General features: G+C 36.0%; 1 protein-coding gene across 1 annotated transcript; it reads left to right on the forward strand.

The window, feature by feature from the left end:
* The first annotated feature begins 1,998 nt into the window (after positions 1 to 1,998).
* LOC126885398 (uncharacterized) lies at positions 1,999 to 13,784 on the forward strand. Its single transcript, XM_050651963.1, has 3 exons — positions 1,999 to 3,435; positions 3,562 to 4,125; positions 13,737 to 13,784. The coding sequence occupies exons 1-3, from the start codon at positions 1,999 to 2,001 to the stop codon at positions 13,782 to 13,784; spliced, it is 2,049 nt and encodes a 682-aa protein (XP_050507920.1).
* The last annotated feature ends 2,746 nt before the right edge of the window (positions 13,785 to 16,530 follow it).

The raw sequence follows: 16,530 nt of genomic DNA on the forward strand, positions 1-16,530 counted from the left end.
TCATTTTCTCCACCTACTCCTACAAAAAATGAAGAAATAACCAATAGGCTTGAACCAAAACAAAAAAAAGTCCAACCTCCACCACCAATAATAGTGGAAGCAATTAAAGAATATAATAAATTTATCGAACTGCTCACAAAGGAAATAGGTATAAATAAATTTATAATCCAAATGGTAAATAAAGAGAACTTCAAAATTAAAGCCAACGATGAGAATACGTATCGTGGCGTGACAAAAATACTACGAGAGCAAACACCACACAGTTGGTTCACATACGAAGATAAAAGAACCCGACCAATTAAGGTAATAGTCAAATATCTCCCGCATTCGTGCAAACCAGACAGCATAATTGAAGAATTGGTAAGGAGAGGTTTTAAAGCAGTGAATGCTATAAATAAAATTAAGTGGCGTACCAAGGAACCACTTGACATGTTCATAGTGACTTTTGACAATAGCGAAGATATAAATAAAATACATAGTATACAGCATATACTACAATGTAAAGTCGAAATCCAACCATTTAAATCCTCCAAATTAATATCTCAATGCAAAAATTGCCAGGCATATGGGCATACCCAAAAATTTTGCGCCAGACAAGCGAGATGTGTCAAATGCACAGGGAAGCATCATACTAAGGAGTGTACCAAATCAAAAGATGTCAAACCTAAATGCGTACACTGTGGACAAGAGCATCCAGCTAACTATCGTGGCTGTAAAGTGGCTATTGAATTACAAAACATGAGGAATAGAGCAATAGATAAAAAAAGGGGGGTTAATAAACATCCTTCAGTAAGCAGGCAAGTTAACGAAAATCTAACATTTGCCAATGCAGTTGTTGTGAAAACAACAGTTATTTACATTAATTTGCTTTTATAAAAATATCTCTCTGTAAATCTGTTGGGACAATCTGTATTGTGTTTAAAATATTTAATTCTCTGAAAAACTTGAGTGTAGCGTTGTGTGTTTCATAAAATAGACATATGGCTGCATTTTTATCGTTTCGACGTAAGCAGGTCATTTTTGCCAAAGAAGTGTAACATGTGTGTGGCCCTTTTTAGGGCGAATAGTGGAAAACTATCAAAGATAATAATGCAGAGATTTGAATAGAATTTCAGTAGTCTCTTTCTGCTCTCAGAGATGAACACTTTGTTCGCTTGTGCGTCTCTTTTCGCTGTAAAAATACTCTCTCCGCAATAATTAATAGATTAAAAAGACTCTTACGTTCTCTCGTTCGCTATTAAGACTATAATTTATCGTTAAGCCGCTTATTTGTTAAACTCGTTGTTTTTTTGTTAATAAATGTTTTGTTCGCTGAATACCTGTATTTCTCGCTAAAACACAACCCTTACTGTCGTATTAATTAGTAACTTTAAAACCAAACCAAATTAAATATTCGAACCAGTTCTCCTAATAGTTCACTGTTTTGTACAATCGAAGGACAATTAAATTACTTTGGGGACATGCGTATGGTCCAAAAATATTTACGTATGTCCAATTAGGCAAAAGGTAAAATTAAACCCCTTTTGCCACGGTGGGGTGAGATTCAATAAAAACTCACACCATTTGATGGTCTACATCGACCCGGATTTTTGTTTGGTTTTAGTGTTTGTGCCGCTTTTTCGGACATTTTTGTGTGTAATACCTCTACAAGACTTGTTAGTTCGCGTCGCGATAAACTCTAAGTAAAAGGAAGTGAAGTTATTGTGTGTGGTTAGTAGCTGCCGCCTGTTGCTTTATCAATTGGACTAATTTGGTGAGCTTTTTCCATTTTTTAAAACTTTTATTGCTGATCCAAGGTAAACTCTGCTCAAAGACATTTTACGGTCAAAAACACTTTTGTAGACATTTAACGTAGACGCTGTATCTCTCTGTGAAACTTAGACTCTTATTCTCTCGCCGCGCTTGTTAATTGACAAAAAACTCTCCAGTGCAATTTAGATTTTGCCGCGTATCGATAGACTCTCTCTCGCCGTGTGTTCAATCGAATTCGGGATAGAAATGGAAGACCTCAAGAAAAAAAGGACGCCTTTGAAGGCTAAAATTACAAGGATCGAAAACTGGCTCTCACAAAAGGCTAGTACGGAAAAGGATGCGCTACAATTTCAATTTCGGCAAACAGAATTAAAAACCTGTTTTTTAAAATATGAAGAAATAATGGATCAGATAGATGAGATTGATGAAGCCGGTACTGAAGCAGAAGACAGGGTAACAACTGAGCAAAAATATTTCTCTATTCTCGCGGGCCTACAGCGTAAGATGGACGAGTTATTGTTGGGCCCCCCTCCTCTCAGATCAAATAGCACTCAGTCAACTGTGGCCACTGCTAAAGTTAGGCTTCCGGAGATCACCATGCAAACGTTCTGCGGGTCATTCTCTGAGTTCAACTCGTTCTACCAGCTCTTCGAGACGCTAATAGTGAACAATGAAGAACTCAATAATGTGCAACGATTTATTTACCTTAAATCGTTCCTGCGAAATGAACCCCTCCAGTTGATCGACAACATCGAAGTTATCGACGAAAATTTCGATATAGCTGTAAAAACTCTCAAAGATCGTTACGAAAACAAATCGCGAGTGATTAGCTTACACATTCAAAAATTGTTAAAGGCTCCATCTCTAGTTAAAAGTAATTCAAAGGCATTACGCCAATTTTTAACTCTAGCTCAGCAGACGCTGCTCGCTTTGAAAAATATGTCCGTACCAATTGAGCATTGGGATTTACTATTAATTGAAATATTTTTACAAAAATTAGATTTTGCTACACATAGGGCCTTTGAATATGATATTGGGACAAAGACCTTACCTACCCTTTCACAGTTTTTTAAATTTCTCGAGAAAAAGTGTGATATTCAGGAAAAATTAAATGTTTCAGATCATGATAAAAAGGTTAATAACAGGTCTCAATCAAAAACATCTTTCTTCTCATCAGTTGACCAACCATCACACTCTTTCTCTGATAATAATTGTACTTTTTGTAGAAGTAATGCTCATAAGGTTTATCAGTGTAATGATTTTAAATGCCTCTCTTTACAGGAAAAATTTAATTTTGTAAAAGGTAAGAAACTGTGTTTTAATTGTTTGGGTAGTAAACATTTCTCTCAAGATTGCGGCTCTACTCGATCATGTACTTTGTGTGGGGGTCATCATCACTCATCCCTCCATGGAACCTCTGAAAATGTCTCTTCCTCTAGGAACATCAATAGGCAAGCTCTCTCTCGTGAGCGCAATGCTCAAACTCCTCAAAATTCTCAAGGTGCCTCTCGTTTTGTCGCTCCCATATCTACTCAGCATTCTTTTAATAATCGCAGCCAAAATGAAGCTTCTACTAGCTCATCCAGACCTCCTGTAGATATGCAGAATTTTCCAGATTCTCAGGCAGCCACATCTCTCTCCGCTTTATCAGTTAAAACTGATGTACTGTTGGCTACCGCTTTAGTAACCGTTTATTCTAAAGACGGCAGACCCATGCATGCCAGAGCGCTCCTAGATAATGGGAGCCAACATTCGTTTATCTCTCGTGATTTGGTTGAGAAGTTAAAACTCATCCCTTATTTTAAACAGCTACAGATATCAACCATATCCGAAAACACCTCACTCTCAAACGAAATGTTAAACTTAGAATTTTTCCCCTATAATGTAAATGACAGAAGTTTTAAAACTTCTTTCGCTGTACTCGATAGTATAACTTGTAGGCTTCCTAGAGCTACTATAGATAGAAGTAAAATAAAAGTCCCACAGGATCTCACTCTCGCAGATCCCTCGTATTCTGTTCCGGGTAAAATTGATTTGCTTCTAGCTGGTGATATCTATAGTGAATTATTGACGGATGGATTTATACGGTTAGGAAAAAATCTTCCCATTCTTCAGAATACTCACTTAGGCTATGTTATTTTTGGTACAATTAATCCTCAGGTTTTTCACCGTAATTCACATTTGGCTATCTCTCAGTCAAATGTTTCTCTCTTTGCTCAATCCGAACCCGAAGAAAATCAGTTGGATAAGTTGCTTCAACAATTTTTCGAAATTGAAGAAGTTCCCCTCGTTAGTAAATTAACTCCCGATGAAGAATTAGCGGAACAAATATTTAGCAAAACTACTCTTGTGTTACCTTCAGGCCGCTTTCAAGTAAATCTTCCATTTGTCTCTGAAAACGCTAATACAATGTTAGGTGAATCCTTTAAAATGGCCTTTAAAAGATTTATGAATTTAGAACATAGGCTCTTAAAAAACGAAAGTACATACGCTCAATATAAATCTTTCATTAATGAATATCTTCTTCTCGAACATGCGAAAATAGTGCCTCTCTCTCTAACCAACGAAAAGTTAGAAAATAAATATTTTCTACCGCATCACTGTGTGTTTAAGGAAGAATCTTTAACAACAAAGCTTAGGGTTGTTTTTGATGGTTCGATGAAAAGTTCTAGTGGTTATTCGCTCAATGATATTTTACTCAAAGGTCCTACTTTTCAACCGGAACTTTTTGACATTTTGCTACGGTTTAGATTGTATTCCTTCGTTTTTACAACGGATATACAAAAAATGTATAGGCAAGTTAGAATCAATCCTGCTCAAACCTCTCTTTTAAATATTCTCTGGCGTGACTCCCCTGAAAAAGACATTGAGTGTCTTGAATTGCAAACCGTAACGTATGGAACTAAAAGCGCTAGCTTTCAGAGTACTCGCTGTTTAATGGAACTGGCACAAACTCATCAGACTGAGTATCCTCTGGCCAGTGATGCTCTTCAAAATAGTTGTTACATTGATGACATTCTCTATGGCGCTAATGATGTACAGACTCTCCTTAAAGCTCATAAGGAAATAACTAGTTTGCTTGGAACCGCTTGTATCTCTCTCCATAAATGGTGTTCTAACGACTTGTTTTTAAAAAATATCTCTTCTCTCTCTTCGAACACTTCTTATGTAATAGCTCCAGATAATGGCTCCAATAAGGTTTTAGGTTTATGTTGGAATCCTATTCTTGACACCTTCTCAATCTCTCTCCCAAATTTTACCTTAAAGGACTCGTACACCAAGAGAGAAGTACTGTCAATGATTGCCCAAATATTTGATCCTCAAGGCCTAATTAACCCAGTTACAGTTGTCGCTAAATTAATTATGCAAAAAATTTGGATTTCCAAAATTAATTGGAACGATATCATAGATGCAGATACGTTGCATGAGTGGCTAAATTTTGTTCGCAGTCTCTCGCATTTTAAGGATTTAAATATACCTCGGTGTCTCTTCTTAAGTCAAGAAATCACCAGTGTTGAGATTCACTCATTCTCGGATGCAAGTTTAAAGGCCTATGGAGCTTGCATCTACCTACGTGTGATTTATAGATCTGAACAAGTATCTTGTTCACTTATAGCATCTAAGAGTCGTGTCGCTCCGCTAAAACCCTTGACTCTCCCAAGATTGGAACTCATGGGTGCGCTATTGTGTAGTAAGCTCACAGCAAGGATTGCTAATATTATTGAAGAAAAACTCTCTCGCTTACACTCTATAAATATGTGGTCGGATTCAGAAATTGTTCTCGCTTGGCTTCGTTCGCATCCCTCTCGTTGGACTCAATTTGTAGCAAATAGGGTTGCACAAATTTTAGATAATTCTCCTAACGCTCATTGGAGGCACGTACGATCCAAAGAGAATCCTGCCGACACACTCTCCCGAGGAATGCTACCCGCTGAAATACTTAAATCTTCTTTGTGGTTTCATGGTCCTCAATTTTTGAATCAATCTCGGTTGGATTTGTTGAAATACAATCCAAAAGTTTATACCTCTAAGTTGCCCGAAGAAAGAAAAGTAACTCCTCACGTTCGAAATGATCAAATAGATTTTTTCACCTCTCTTTCTGATAGGTTCTCTAATTTTTCAAGGTTTGTAAGAACTTTAGCATTTATATTCAGGTTTGCCAATAATGCCAAATTGCCTTCTCGCAAGTTATCAAATTCTCTTAAAGTAAGCGAACTTCAAAATGCCGAACTGAAGATTGTTAAGATGCTTCAGTATTCTTCCTTCTCGCTTGAGATTTCTGAGATTAAAAAAGGTAAAACTCTATCCAATAAGTCTCTTTTACGTTTAAACCCCTTTTTGGATGAAAATGAAATGCTGCGTGTAGGAGGTCGCCTTGGTAACTCAGACGTCACATTTGATCAAAAATATCCTCTTCTCCTTCCCTCAAAAAATCGTGTAGTACGTCTCATTCTTCAGAGAGAACATATCAGACTTTGTCACTCTGGTCCTCAAAATACTTTATCTCAAATTCGACTTAAATATTGGCCTTTAAATGGACTACGTGAAGTTAAAAAGGTCATACACCAATGTATGGTTTGTTTTAGATTTAATGACAAACCCGCTATTCAGATTATGGCAGATTTACCAAAGGAACGTTTGCAATCCTCTCGAGTATTCGCTCATGTCGGATTAGATTTTGGTGGCCCCTTTCAGATTAAAGCTTCCAAACTCCGCAAAGCTCCCTTGATAAAATCTTATATTGCTCTCTTCGTTTGTCTATCGACTCGAGCTGTTCACATTGAAGTCGTGTCCGGCCTTTCTACAGAGACGTTTCTTCTCGCTCTAAAACGTTTTATTAGCCGTAGAGGCCTCCCTCAGACTATATTCAGTGACAACGCTACGAACTTTTTGGGAGCTCGTAATCAGTTGTTTGAACTTTATAAGTTTTTAAAAGAAAAAGAAAACTCTCGCTCTATTAATGATTTTTTGGCATCATCTCATATTTGCTGGAAAACCATAGTTCCTCGAGCCCCTCATCATGGTGGCATCTGGGAAAGCGCTATAAAGAGCGCAAAGCATCATATCCGTAGACTCATGGGTGATATTAAGCTCACTTTTGAAGAATTTACCACTGTTCTGACTCAAATTGAAGCTGTGCTCAACTCTCGACCGCTCTGCTCCCTCTCAAATGATCCCTCTGATCTAACCTATCTGACCCCTGGACATTTCTTGATTGGACAATCTCTTACGTCATTTCCTGAAAGGGATGTGATCCACATTCCCGAAAATAGATTAAGTTTATGGCAACATCTCTCTAAACTCCAACAAATGTTTTGGAAAAAATGGTCAATTGACTACTTGAACCGACTCCAAAATCGCCCTAAATGGTTTCTTCCTCATAAGAACCTAGAGCCCAACGATCTCGTCTTGTTGATTGAAGATAACACTCCTCCTCTTTACTGGGCTCTAGCAAGAGTGATTGATGTCTTTCCCGGAAAGGATGGCCGAGTAAGAGTTGCATCCGGTCAAAACTAAAGATGGAGTCTTCAAGCGCTCTATTAATAAATTGTGTCCTCTACCAAATGACTGTTAAAATTAAGTTAAGTTTAGTGTTTTCGCTTAAGAACGTTGTAAGTTGATTTATGTTAGGTTAGGTTTATGTTAAAGCCAGTGCTTCAACGCGGGGGAGTATGTTGTGAAAACAACAGTTATTTACATTAATTTGCTTTTATAAAAATATCTCTCTGTAAATCTGTTGGGACAATCTGTATTGTGTTTAAAATATTTAATTCTCTGAAAAACTTGAGTGTAGCGTTGTGTGTTTCATAAAATAGACATATGGCTGCATTTTTATCGTTTCGGCGTAAGCAGGTCATTTTTGCCAAAGAAGTGTAACATGTGTGTGGCCCTTTTTAGGGCGAATAGTGGAAAACTATCAAAGATAATAATGCAGAGATTTGAATAGAATTTCAGTAGTCTCTTTCTGCTCTCAGAGATGAACACTTTGTTCGCTTGTGCGTCTCTTTTCGCTGTAAAAATACTCTCTCCGCAATAATTAATAGATTAAAAAGACTCTTACGTTCTCCCGTTCGCTATTAAGACTATAATTTATCGTTAAGCCGCTTATTTGTTAAACTCGTTGTTTTTTTGTTAATAAATGTTTTGTTCGCTGAATACCTGTATTTCTCGCTAAAACACAACCCTTACTGTCGTATTAATTAGTAACTTTAAAACCAAACCAAATTAAATATTCGAACCAGTTCTCCTAATAGTTCACTGTTTTGTACAATCGAAGGACAATTAAATTACTTTGGGGACATGCGTATGGTCCAAAAATATTTACGTATGTCCAATTAGGCAAAAGGTAAAATTAAACCCCTTTTGCCACGGTGGGGTGAGATTCAATAAAAACTCACACCAGCAGTAAACAACGAAAAGGAAAGTGGCAAAAAGGAGGAACGAACTAATAATATCGAACAAAATCTGCAACTCATATTAGCGAAGCTAGAAAATCAAGAACAAATCATAACAACACTGGATGAGAGGCTAAAAAGATTAGAATATAGTGCCAAAGGAGCTATACCTAAATCGAAACAATATTAATTCAATTAAGGTACTAGTGTGGAACGCAAACGGACTCCTGAACCACCAGCAGGAGCTTCAATTAGTTCTACAGACAGAAAATATAGATGTATACCTCATCTCAGAGATACATTTTACTAAACACTCATTTATCAAATTTCACGGTTATAGAGTCTATCATGCGATTCATCCTGATAATAATGCAAAAGGAGGAAGTGCAGTGATAATTAAAGAAAATTTACAACATTACGAAGAAGCCAACTACGTAACAGAAAAAGTGCAGTTAACTGCAGTAACACTTAGAACTCTTAGATACCCACTGATAGTGGCAGCAATCTATAGTCCTCCGAAACATGCAATAAGTAAGGAGGAATATATTGATCTCTTTACCGAGCTGGGAAATAGATTTATAGTAGGAGGCGATTATAATGCTAAAAATACCCACTGGGGCTCAAGGTTAACCACAACAAAAGGCAGAGAACTTTTAAAAGCTGTGAATGAATACGGAGCCATAACCTTGTCAACAGGGAAGCCAACTTATTGGCCTACTGACCCCAACAAGATACCTGACCTAATTGATTTTTTCATAACCAAAAATATATCGCAAAACTACCTGAAAATAGATGAATGTCATAAGTTATGTTCTGACCATAAAGCAATAACACTAACACTAAGCGAAAACATAATATATAAAGAAAATAACCCTTCGCTAACTAATAAGTACACCGACTGGATAAGCTTCAGACAAATGCTAGAAGAAACAATTAATTTAAACGTTTCTCTTAGAACCGTAAAAGACATTGAAAAAGAAGTTGACCAATTCAATAAAGACATCCAAAGAATATCTTGGGAATGTACTCCAGACATCAAAAGACGCCTAAAAGGATGCAACTACCCGGCAGAAATTAGAACGCTGGTATACGAAAAACGGAAAGCAAGACGAAAATGGTTCCAAAGTAGAGCTCCTCAAGATAAAACAATTGTAAATAATCTCACCCAACAACTAAAAAGAGAGATAAAAGAATTTAAAGAAGAATCCATTAGGACATACTTAAACAACCTAACGAATGAAAGATCCACAGAATACTCACTATGGAAGGCAACCAATGGATTAAAAAGACCAATGATGCAAATACCACCCATAAAAAAAGAAGACGGCACTTGGGCTAGAAGCAGCGAACAAAAAGCAGAATGCTTTGCTACACATCTAGAAAAAATATTTCAACCGCATCAACAACAACAAGAAGAAGAAGCATTACAGAGCAACCATTTGCAAGAAGAAGAGAACATAATGCCAGTAACTGTAGAAGAAGTAATAAAAGAAATCAAGTATAATTTAAACCCGAGAAAAGCTCCTGGCTTTGATTTAATAACAGGACAAATATTAAAACAGCTCCCAAGAAAAGCAATTGTCAAGTTGACCTATTTAATTAATGCTGCGATCAGATTAAAATATATTCCTTCATTGTGGAAAGTGGCGGAAATAGTAATGATAGCAAAACCAGGCAAACCACCACATATAACCTCTTCCTATAGACCAATATCACTGCTACCCACAATGTCTAAATTATTTGAAAAACTTCTCCTCAGAAGATTGCAACCAATTATAGTAAACAAAAAATTAATTCCAAATCACCAGTTTGGTTTTAGGCAAAAACACTCAACTATAGACCAACTCCACAGAGTCACCGATATTATAGAAAATGCACTAGAGGAAAGAAAAGTTTGTTCAGCTTTATTCTTAGATGTTGCCCAGGCATTTGACAGAGTTTGGCATGAAGGACTATTTCATAAATTAGAGACTATTCTTCCAAAATCATACACAGACATAATTAAATCGTACTTAACTGATAGATATTTCAGAATCAAGCAAGATGATTCTTATTCTGAACTTATAGAAATAAAAGCCGGAGTCCCCCAGGGTAGCGTATTGGGCCCGGTCCTATATCTCCTTTATACATGTGATCTACCAGAATTCGATAACTACTGTTTAGCTACCTTTGCCGACGACACCGCCATATTAGCAGTAGGTAAAGATAACGTAGAAACAGCCAATAAACTACAAAATGCGATAAGCAAATTCCAAAAATGGACTAAGACGTGGAAGATTACATTGAATGAAAGCAAATCAGTACATGTTGATTTCACTAATAAAAAAATTCTGTACGCACCAATAAAAATTAATGGACAAGACATTCCGTATGCCAACACAGCCAAATACCTGGGCTTAACCCTAGACACGAAGCTTCGCTGGAAAGCCCATGTAAAGAAAAAGAAGGAAGAATTAAATATTAAATATAAAAAATTGTACTGGCTACTGGGAAGATACTCAGGGTTGTCAACGTATAACAAGATGCTAATCTACAAACAAGTTATAAAACCAGTATGGACGTATGGTATCAAACTGTGGGGATGTACAAAAAAGACAAACTTGAAAATAATACAAACTTTTCAAAACAAAGTATTAAGGGGCATAGTTAACGCACCCTGGTACATCCGTAATGACGATATCCACAAGGATCTACGAATGGAGCCCGTCGACAAAGAAATCCGAAAACACGCAGAAAGTCATGAAAAAAGACTTCTTCTCCACGAAAATATTGAGGCCATCCAGCTCCTGGACAACTCAAACCAGAAAAGAAGACTGAAGAGGACCAAACCTCACGAGTTGGTGTAGTGTGCGACAAAGCTAATAGCGGAGCATTGCGCGACTAGTGTGCAAGCAACGTGTTGGTGTAGTGCGTGATAAAGTGAAAACCAGAGCTTTGTGTGATAGTGCGCAATCAAAAAGTGCGCCATTAATAATAAAGACAACTAAGAAGACATCAAAGGGTGACTCTTAGATATTAAGTAGTTAGTAAGATAGGATAGATAAAAAGTTACTCATTGGTCAAAGACCAGATTGTAGCACTTAGCAAATAAAAAAAAAAAAATAAAAAAAAAAAAACTTCAACTCTCGAGCAGTGAGGTAAACGTTAATACGAAAGACATTATTTATTATAAATAAACCCGCCTAAAATAAAACGAGGGAAATAAAGCTCTTCACGTTTCACTTTCACTTTTTGTTGTGAGAACTGAGAAATGTGCAGAAATGTGAGAAGCTGATATTAGAGGTTATGATCATCGATTATAAAAATCGATTATTTTTAAATTACAGTTAAACTATTCTACTTACTTTAAATTAGTATTACGTATTTTATTTTTGTTTTTAAATTTCTTCTACTATTAACTAATTGGTCTTACTAAAAATATATTTCAATACTAGAATAATATAAAAAATAACCCTATCGAAACGTATCTATTATTCGATAAATCGATTAATTTAGTTTTCGAACTAACTATGTTAATCATGTACCGTGGTCACGTGATAGTATTTAAAGGAGGAGAAAGGCTTGGTAGTACGTCATCACCGCGCGCGATTTGAAAATTAGACTCAATATCATTTTAGCTGCTGTGATATTTTTAAAGAAAAAAATAGCAAACATAGCTTCAAATCAAGGTTGGATTGAAATGATTGTACTAAATGATTTTAAAAGCGAAATCAGAAACTTTTTGTTTAAATATTGGTATTATTTACATTACTTTTACGTGAAATACATCTAATTTTTCGATGTCTATAAAATACAGTGAGTAAAATTCAAGCGATACGTATTTAACCAACACCGTTGTAAAATTTTGTTTTCCAAAATATTTCTCAAAATTTAACCAAAAGAAGTTATTTCTGTTTCGTGATTATTACGTAAAATAAACGTACCTTTGCGATGTAACCGACATTCACACCTACTATACAAAACATGTACTATATTCGTCATTATGATTTTATATTATTCTAATGTCAAACATGTATAAAGGAAGCACTAATATATAGGTGAATGATTTGGCACTGAAATACGTTTTTTTTTCCGTCATAAATCACCGAGTTACGTGTTCGTTGAAATTTGCCGTAAATGTAACGTAATTATCACGTAACTGGGATCAAATCTGTTTGCTGGGTACCTAAATACTTGTTATTTAAATACTTTTTAACATTGGTATTTGTATTTATGATATGTACTTTTCCCAAATTTAATAAAATTTGTGATTTTTTATAATATTATCTAATCGTTGTTTTATTTAAGTCAAGCATAGCCACAGATCAATATTTATAGTAATAACTTTTCAGTTTCATTTTTAAGTACAGTGGAACCTCGATAAGTCGGCCCCCGATAACCCGGAAGTCCGGCTAACCCGGACCGATTTTCATCAGACAAACATTTCAACAATAAAAATGTATGTATTATGTTAAAAACATTTTATCTGTAGCCGCTTCTGGAATGTCTTAAAAATATCGAGTTTCACTGATAAAACTTGGCTTTGACCATAATATAATATTTGAGAGATAATAGGTATTTGTGTATTGTAATTTGAACTATACGGTAAAGATGACTCATGGCACACGGCGGCAGCAGATTATCTATTATCGGGCTATCGCAAACAACAGACACCTTTTATTCCTTTATTTATTTTCTTTTAAAAAATTATTTTTAGAACAATGGTCTTTTAAAGTTTAAACAATGAAAGAGCCACTGTTCTTAAATAACATTAACATCCTTCCGATGGCAGACGAAATTGACACAGCCGAAACTGACTGAGTTTTTTTTTACCTAGAAATGAACAATACTCTTTCTATACTGTCTATACTATACTCTATACAATATACAACTATAATAGGTAAGTTAGATATGTGTACTGTGCATATATATTTCATGTTATTTTAATTATAACGGACTTTATCTATAAGAATACCGTATTTTATTAATTTTTACAATGCTCTCCGGCTAACCCGGATTTTCGATAACCCGGATCGGCCGCGGTCCCGATTAATCCGAGTTATCGAGGTTCCACTGTACATCTAAAAAGGTACTAAGTACCTACATAATTTAATTTATTCATGCCTTACAATGTGAATTTTTAAAGTGGTTAGGTAATAGGTATAACAAATTTATAAAACTTTACATAAATTTATATAACATTATTTATAAAACTCTTTCATACAGCATGACTTGCTCGAAAACCATTTAGATACCTTTTCTTTGTAATATCTATAAATTAATAATTTTCCCATTTCTATTTTATTCCAATTTCTATTTGTATGTAATATTTTTTAAATAACTCAAAAGGCCCATTTCGCCGATTCAAGTTTATATAGGCAACCCAAATTACACGCCGTTAAGCAACGGGTCAGGATTTAGACAGAATCTGTCTACGGGGCACGTTCAAGAATCGTCTGATATGAAAAGCATTGGCTAGTTTATAGTACAACGGCACGAGCGACAACGGGAACGTGCGCCGTCTATTGTTCTACGGCACGTACCGTCGTAAGGTAAATTGGGCTTTAAACTATATTTTTTATATTATATCAAACATTTTCTACCATGTAGAGTACCTACCTAGAACTTCTACCTGATTTAAGACAATCATCCCTGTGATGGATGACCGAAGTTATCTTTAACGTTTGCGTTAAAGTTAAGATAACTTTGACGTATCCGTCACCGTTGAGATGAGTTATTTCTTAAACGTTAAAAAATAAGTAACTACTGGTTTATCTAACAAAGAGAACCTCATGTAGAAATAGTACAAGTTGGAGCGAGTGCGAGAGAATGATGGGAACATGGCACATCGCATGATGGGAAGATAACCCTAAAAGTAGGTATGGTTCTACTTAAAATCTCTATGTTTATAAATTTCAACTTATAACTCTCGATTTCATTTTTGTACAATTTTTAAAATTGTATTACCCTTCTATTCTTAAATTATTAGCTTTACTCGTCATTTTTAATTATTGTTTTAATCTTATTATTACCTACGTGTTTTTAATTATCTTATGTCTATGTTTTTGATATTTTTAATTTTGTGCTGCTTTATATTTGATTTATTAAATTAATAAAATGCCGCACAAGATCCTGGTATAACCTGAAGCAGCGTTCTACGTTAAATATTCACTTGATTTCTATCTAAAAACAAATCAAAACAAATAATTCGACTTCGTAAGTCCTAGGTTTTCACCCAAAGTAATCGAAAGTAGAACTGGAAGTCGATATTTGAACGCTTCATGTAACTTTGCGCCGATTGATAAACGATTTTTACTAAACTTTGGGTCATCATTGTTTAAACAGAAATGACTTCAAAACCGAAACTAAAGATTCAAAATCAACTTTTCGATACGCTTCGATTGATGTGTTATATGTAATATTTCTGCGACTATAACGGCACTTCTGGTTAGAACTTTTTAACCGGAAATGATATAAAAATCAAAATTTTACATTTGTTCTCATCTTGCTAAGGCACATCGAATGATATATCGCTTACACTATTTCGGTGACTTTAAAACAGTACTTACGGTTGCAATTTTAAAAACGGAAGTCCGATGTCAAATTTCTCATCTTTAATACCATCCTTGGGTTATAAGCTTTCATTCGACACCTCATTTGTCATTCTATCTGTATGAATAACCTAGGAGAAAGACAGACGGGCAGACAGTAATGAAACCGGAAGTATATATTTGTTCTCTTCTTGCGAAGTCGCGTTCAATAATATATCACTTGTACTATTCCGGTGACTTTAAAACAGTACTTCTGGCCACATTTCTAAAACCGGAAGTCCTAGGTCAAGTTTCTCAACAACTTTGTTGTCATTTTGCCTGTTATAGTGGAGGACTTATACTCTCAGTCGGACGGACAGACAGCCTAGGTCAAATTTCTCACCTTTATTACCATCCTTGGATTATAAGCTGTCATTTGACACCTCATTTGTCATTCTATGCCAATGACGTAGGAGGTATATTCGCGGTCGGACAGACAGCCTAGATCAAATTTCTCACCTTTAGTAGCATCCCTGGATTACAAGCTTTCATTTGACAGCGCATTTGTCATTTTACCTAGTATAAGGACGGAGGAGTTATATTCGCGGTCAGACAGCCTAGGTAAAATCTTTCACCTTTAGTACCATCCTTGGATTATAAGTTTTCAATTAAAACACTCATTTGTCATTCTACCTGGTCAAGTGACGGAGGAGTTATATTCTCGGTCGGACGGATAGACATCCTAGGTCAAATTTCATTTGACACCTAAGCTTTCATTTGACACCTCACTTGTCATTCTACCTGATACAATGACGTAGGAGTTATATTCGAGGTCAGACAGACAGACAGCCTAGATCAAATTTCTCACCTTTAGTAGCATCCTTGGATTATATTTGACACCTCATTTGTCATTCTACCTGGTATAAAGTCGGATGAGTTATATTCGCGGTCGGACAGACCGATGGTCAGACAGTCTAGGGAAAATTTCTCACCTTTAGTACGATCCTTGGATTATAAGCTTTCATTTGACACCGCAGTTGTCATTTTACTACCTGGTAAAGTAACGGAGGAGTTATATTCTCGGTCGAACGGACAGACATCCTAGGTCAAATTTCTCACCTTTTGTCCCATCCTTGAATTATATAAGCTTTCATTTGACACCTGATTTGTCATTCTACCTGGTATAAGCACGGAGGAGTTATATTCGCGGTCGGAGAGACCGACGGACAGACAGCTTAGGTAAACTTTCTCACCTTTAGTACCATCCTTGGATTATGAGCTTCATTTGACACCTCAAATGCCATTCTAGCTGGTATAAGGACGGAGGAGTTACATTGGCGGTCGGGCAGACCGACGGTCAGACAGCCTAGGTAAAATTTCTCATCTTTAGTACCATCCTTGGATTATAAGCTTTCATTTAAAACCTCATTTGTCATTCTAGCTGGTATATTGACGGAGGAGTTGTGATCACAGACAGACGGACGAGGATAATTCAAAGTTTTCACATTTTTTAAAATTGGGTGAAAACTTATACTCTCAGTCGGACGGACAGACAGCCTAGGTCAAATTTCTCACCTTTATTACCATCCTTGGATTATAAGCTTTCATTTGACACCTCATTTGTCATTCTATCTGATACAATGACGTATGAGTTATATTGACGGTCGGACAGACCGACGGCCAGACAGCCTACGTAAAGTTTATTACCTTTAGTACCATCCTTGGATTATAAGCTTTCATTTGACACCTCATTTGTCATTCTACCTGGTATAAGGTCGGAGGAGTTATATTCGCGGTCGGAGAGACCGACGGACACATCCTAGGTAAAATTTCTCACCTTTAGTACCATCCTTGGATTATAAGCTTTCATTTGA

The sequence above is a fragment of the Diabrotica virgifera genome, chromosome 5, assembly GCF_917563875.1.
Source record: "Diabrotica virgifera virgifera chromosome 5, PGI_DIABVI_V3a".
Lineage (NCBI taxonomy): Eukaryota > Metazoa > Arthropoda > Insecta > Coleoptera > Chrysomelidae > Diabrotica > Diabrotica virgifera.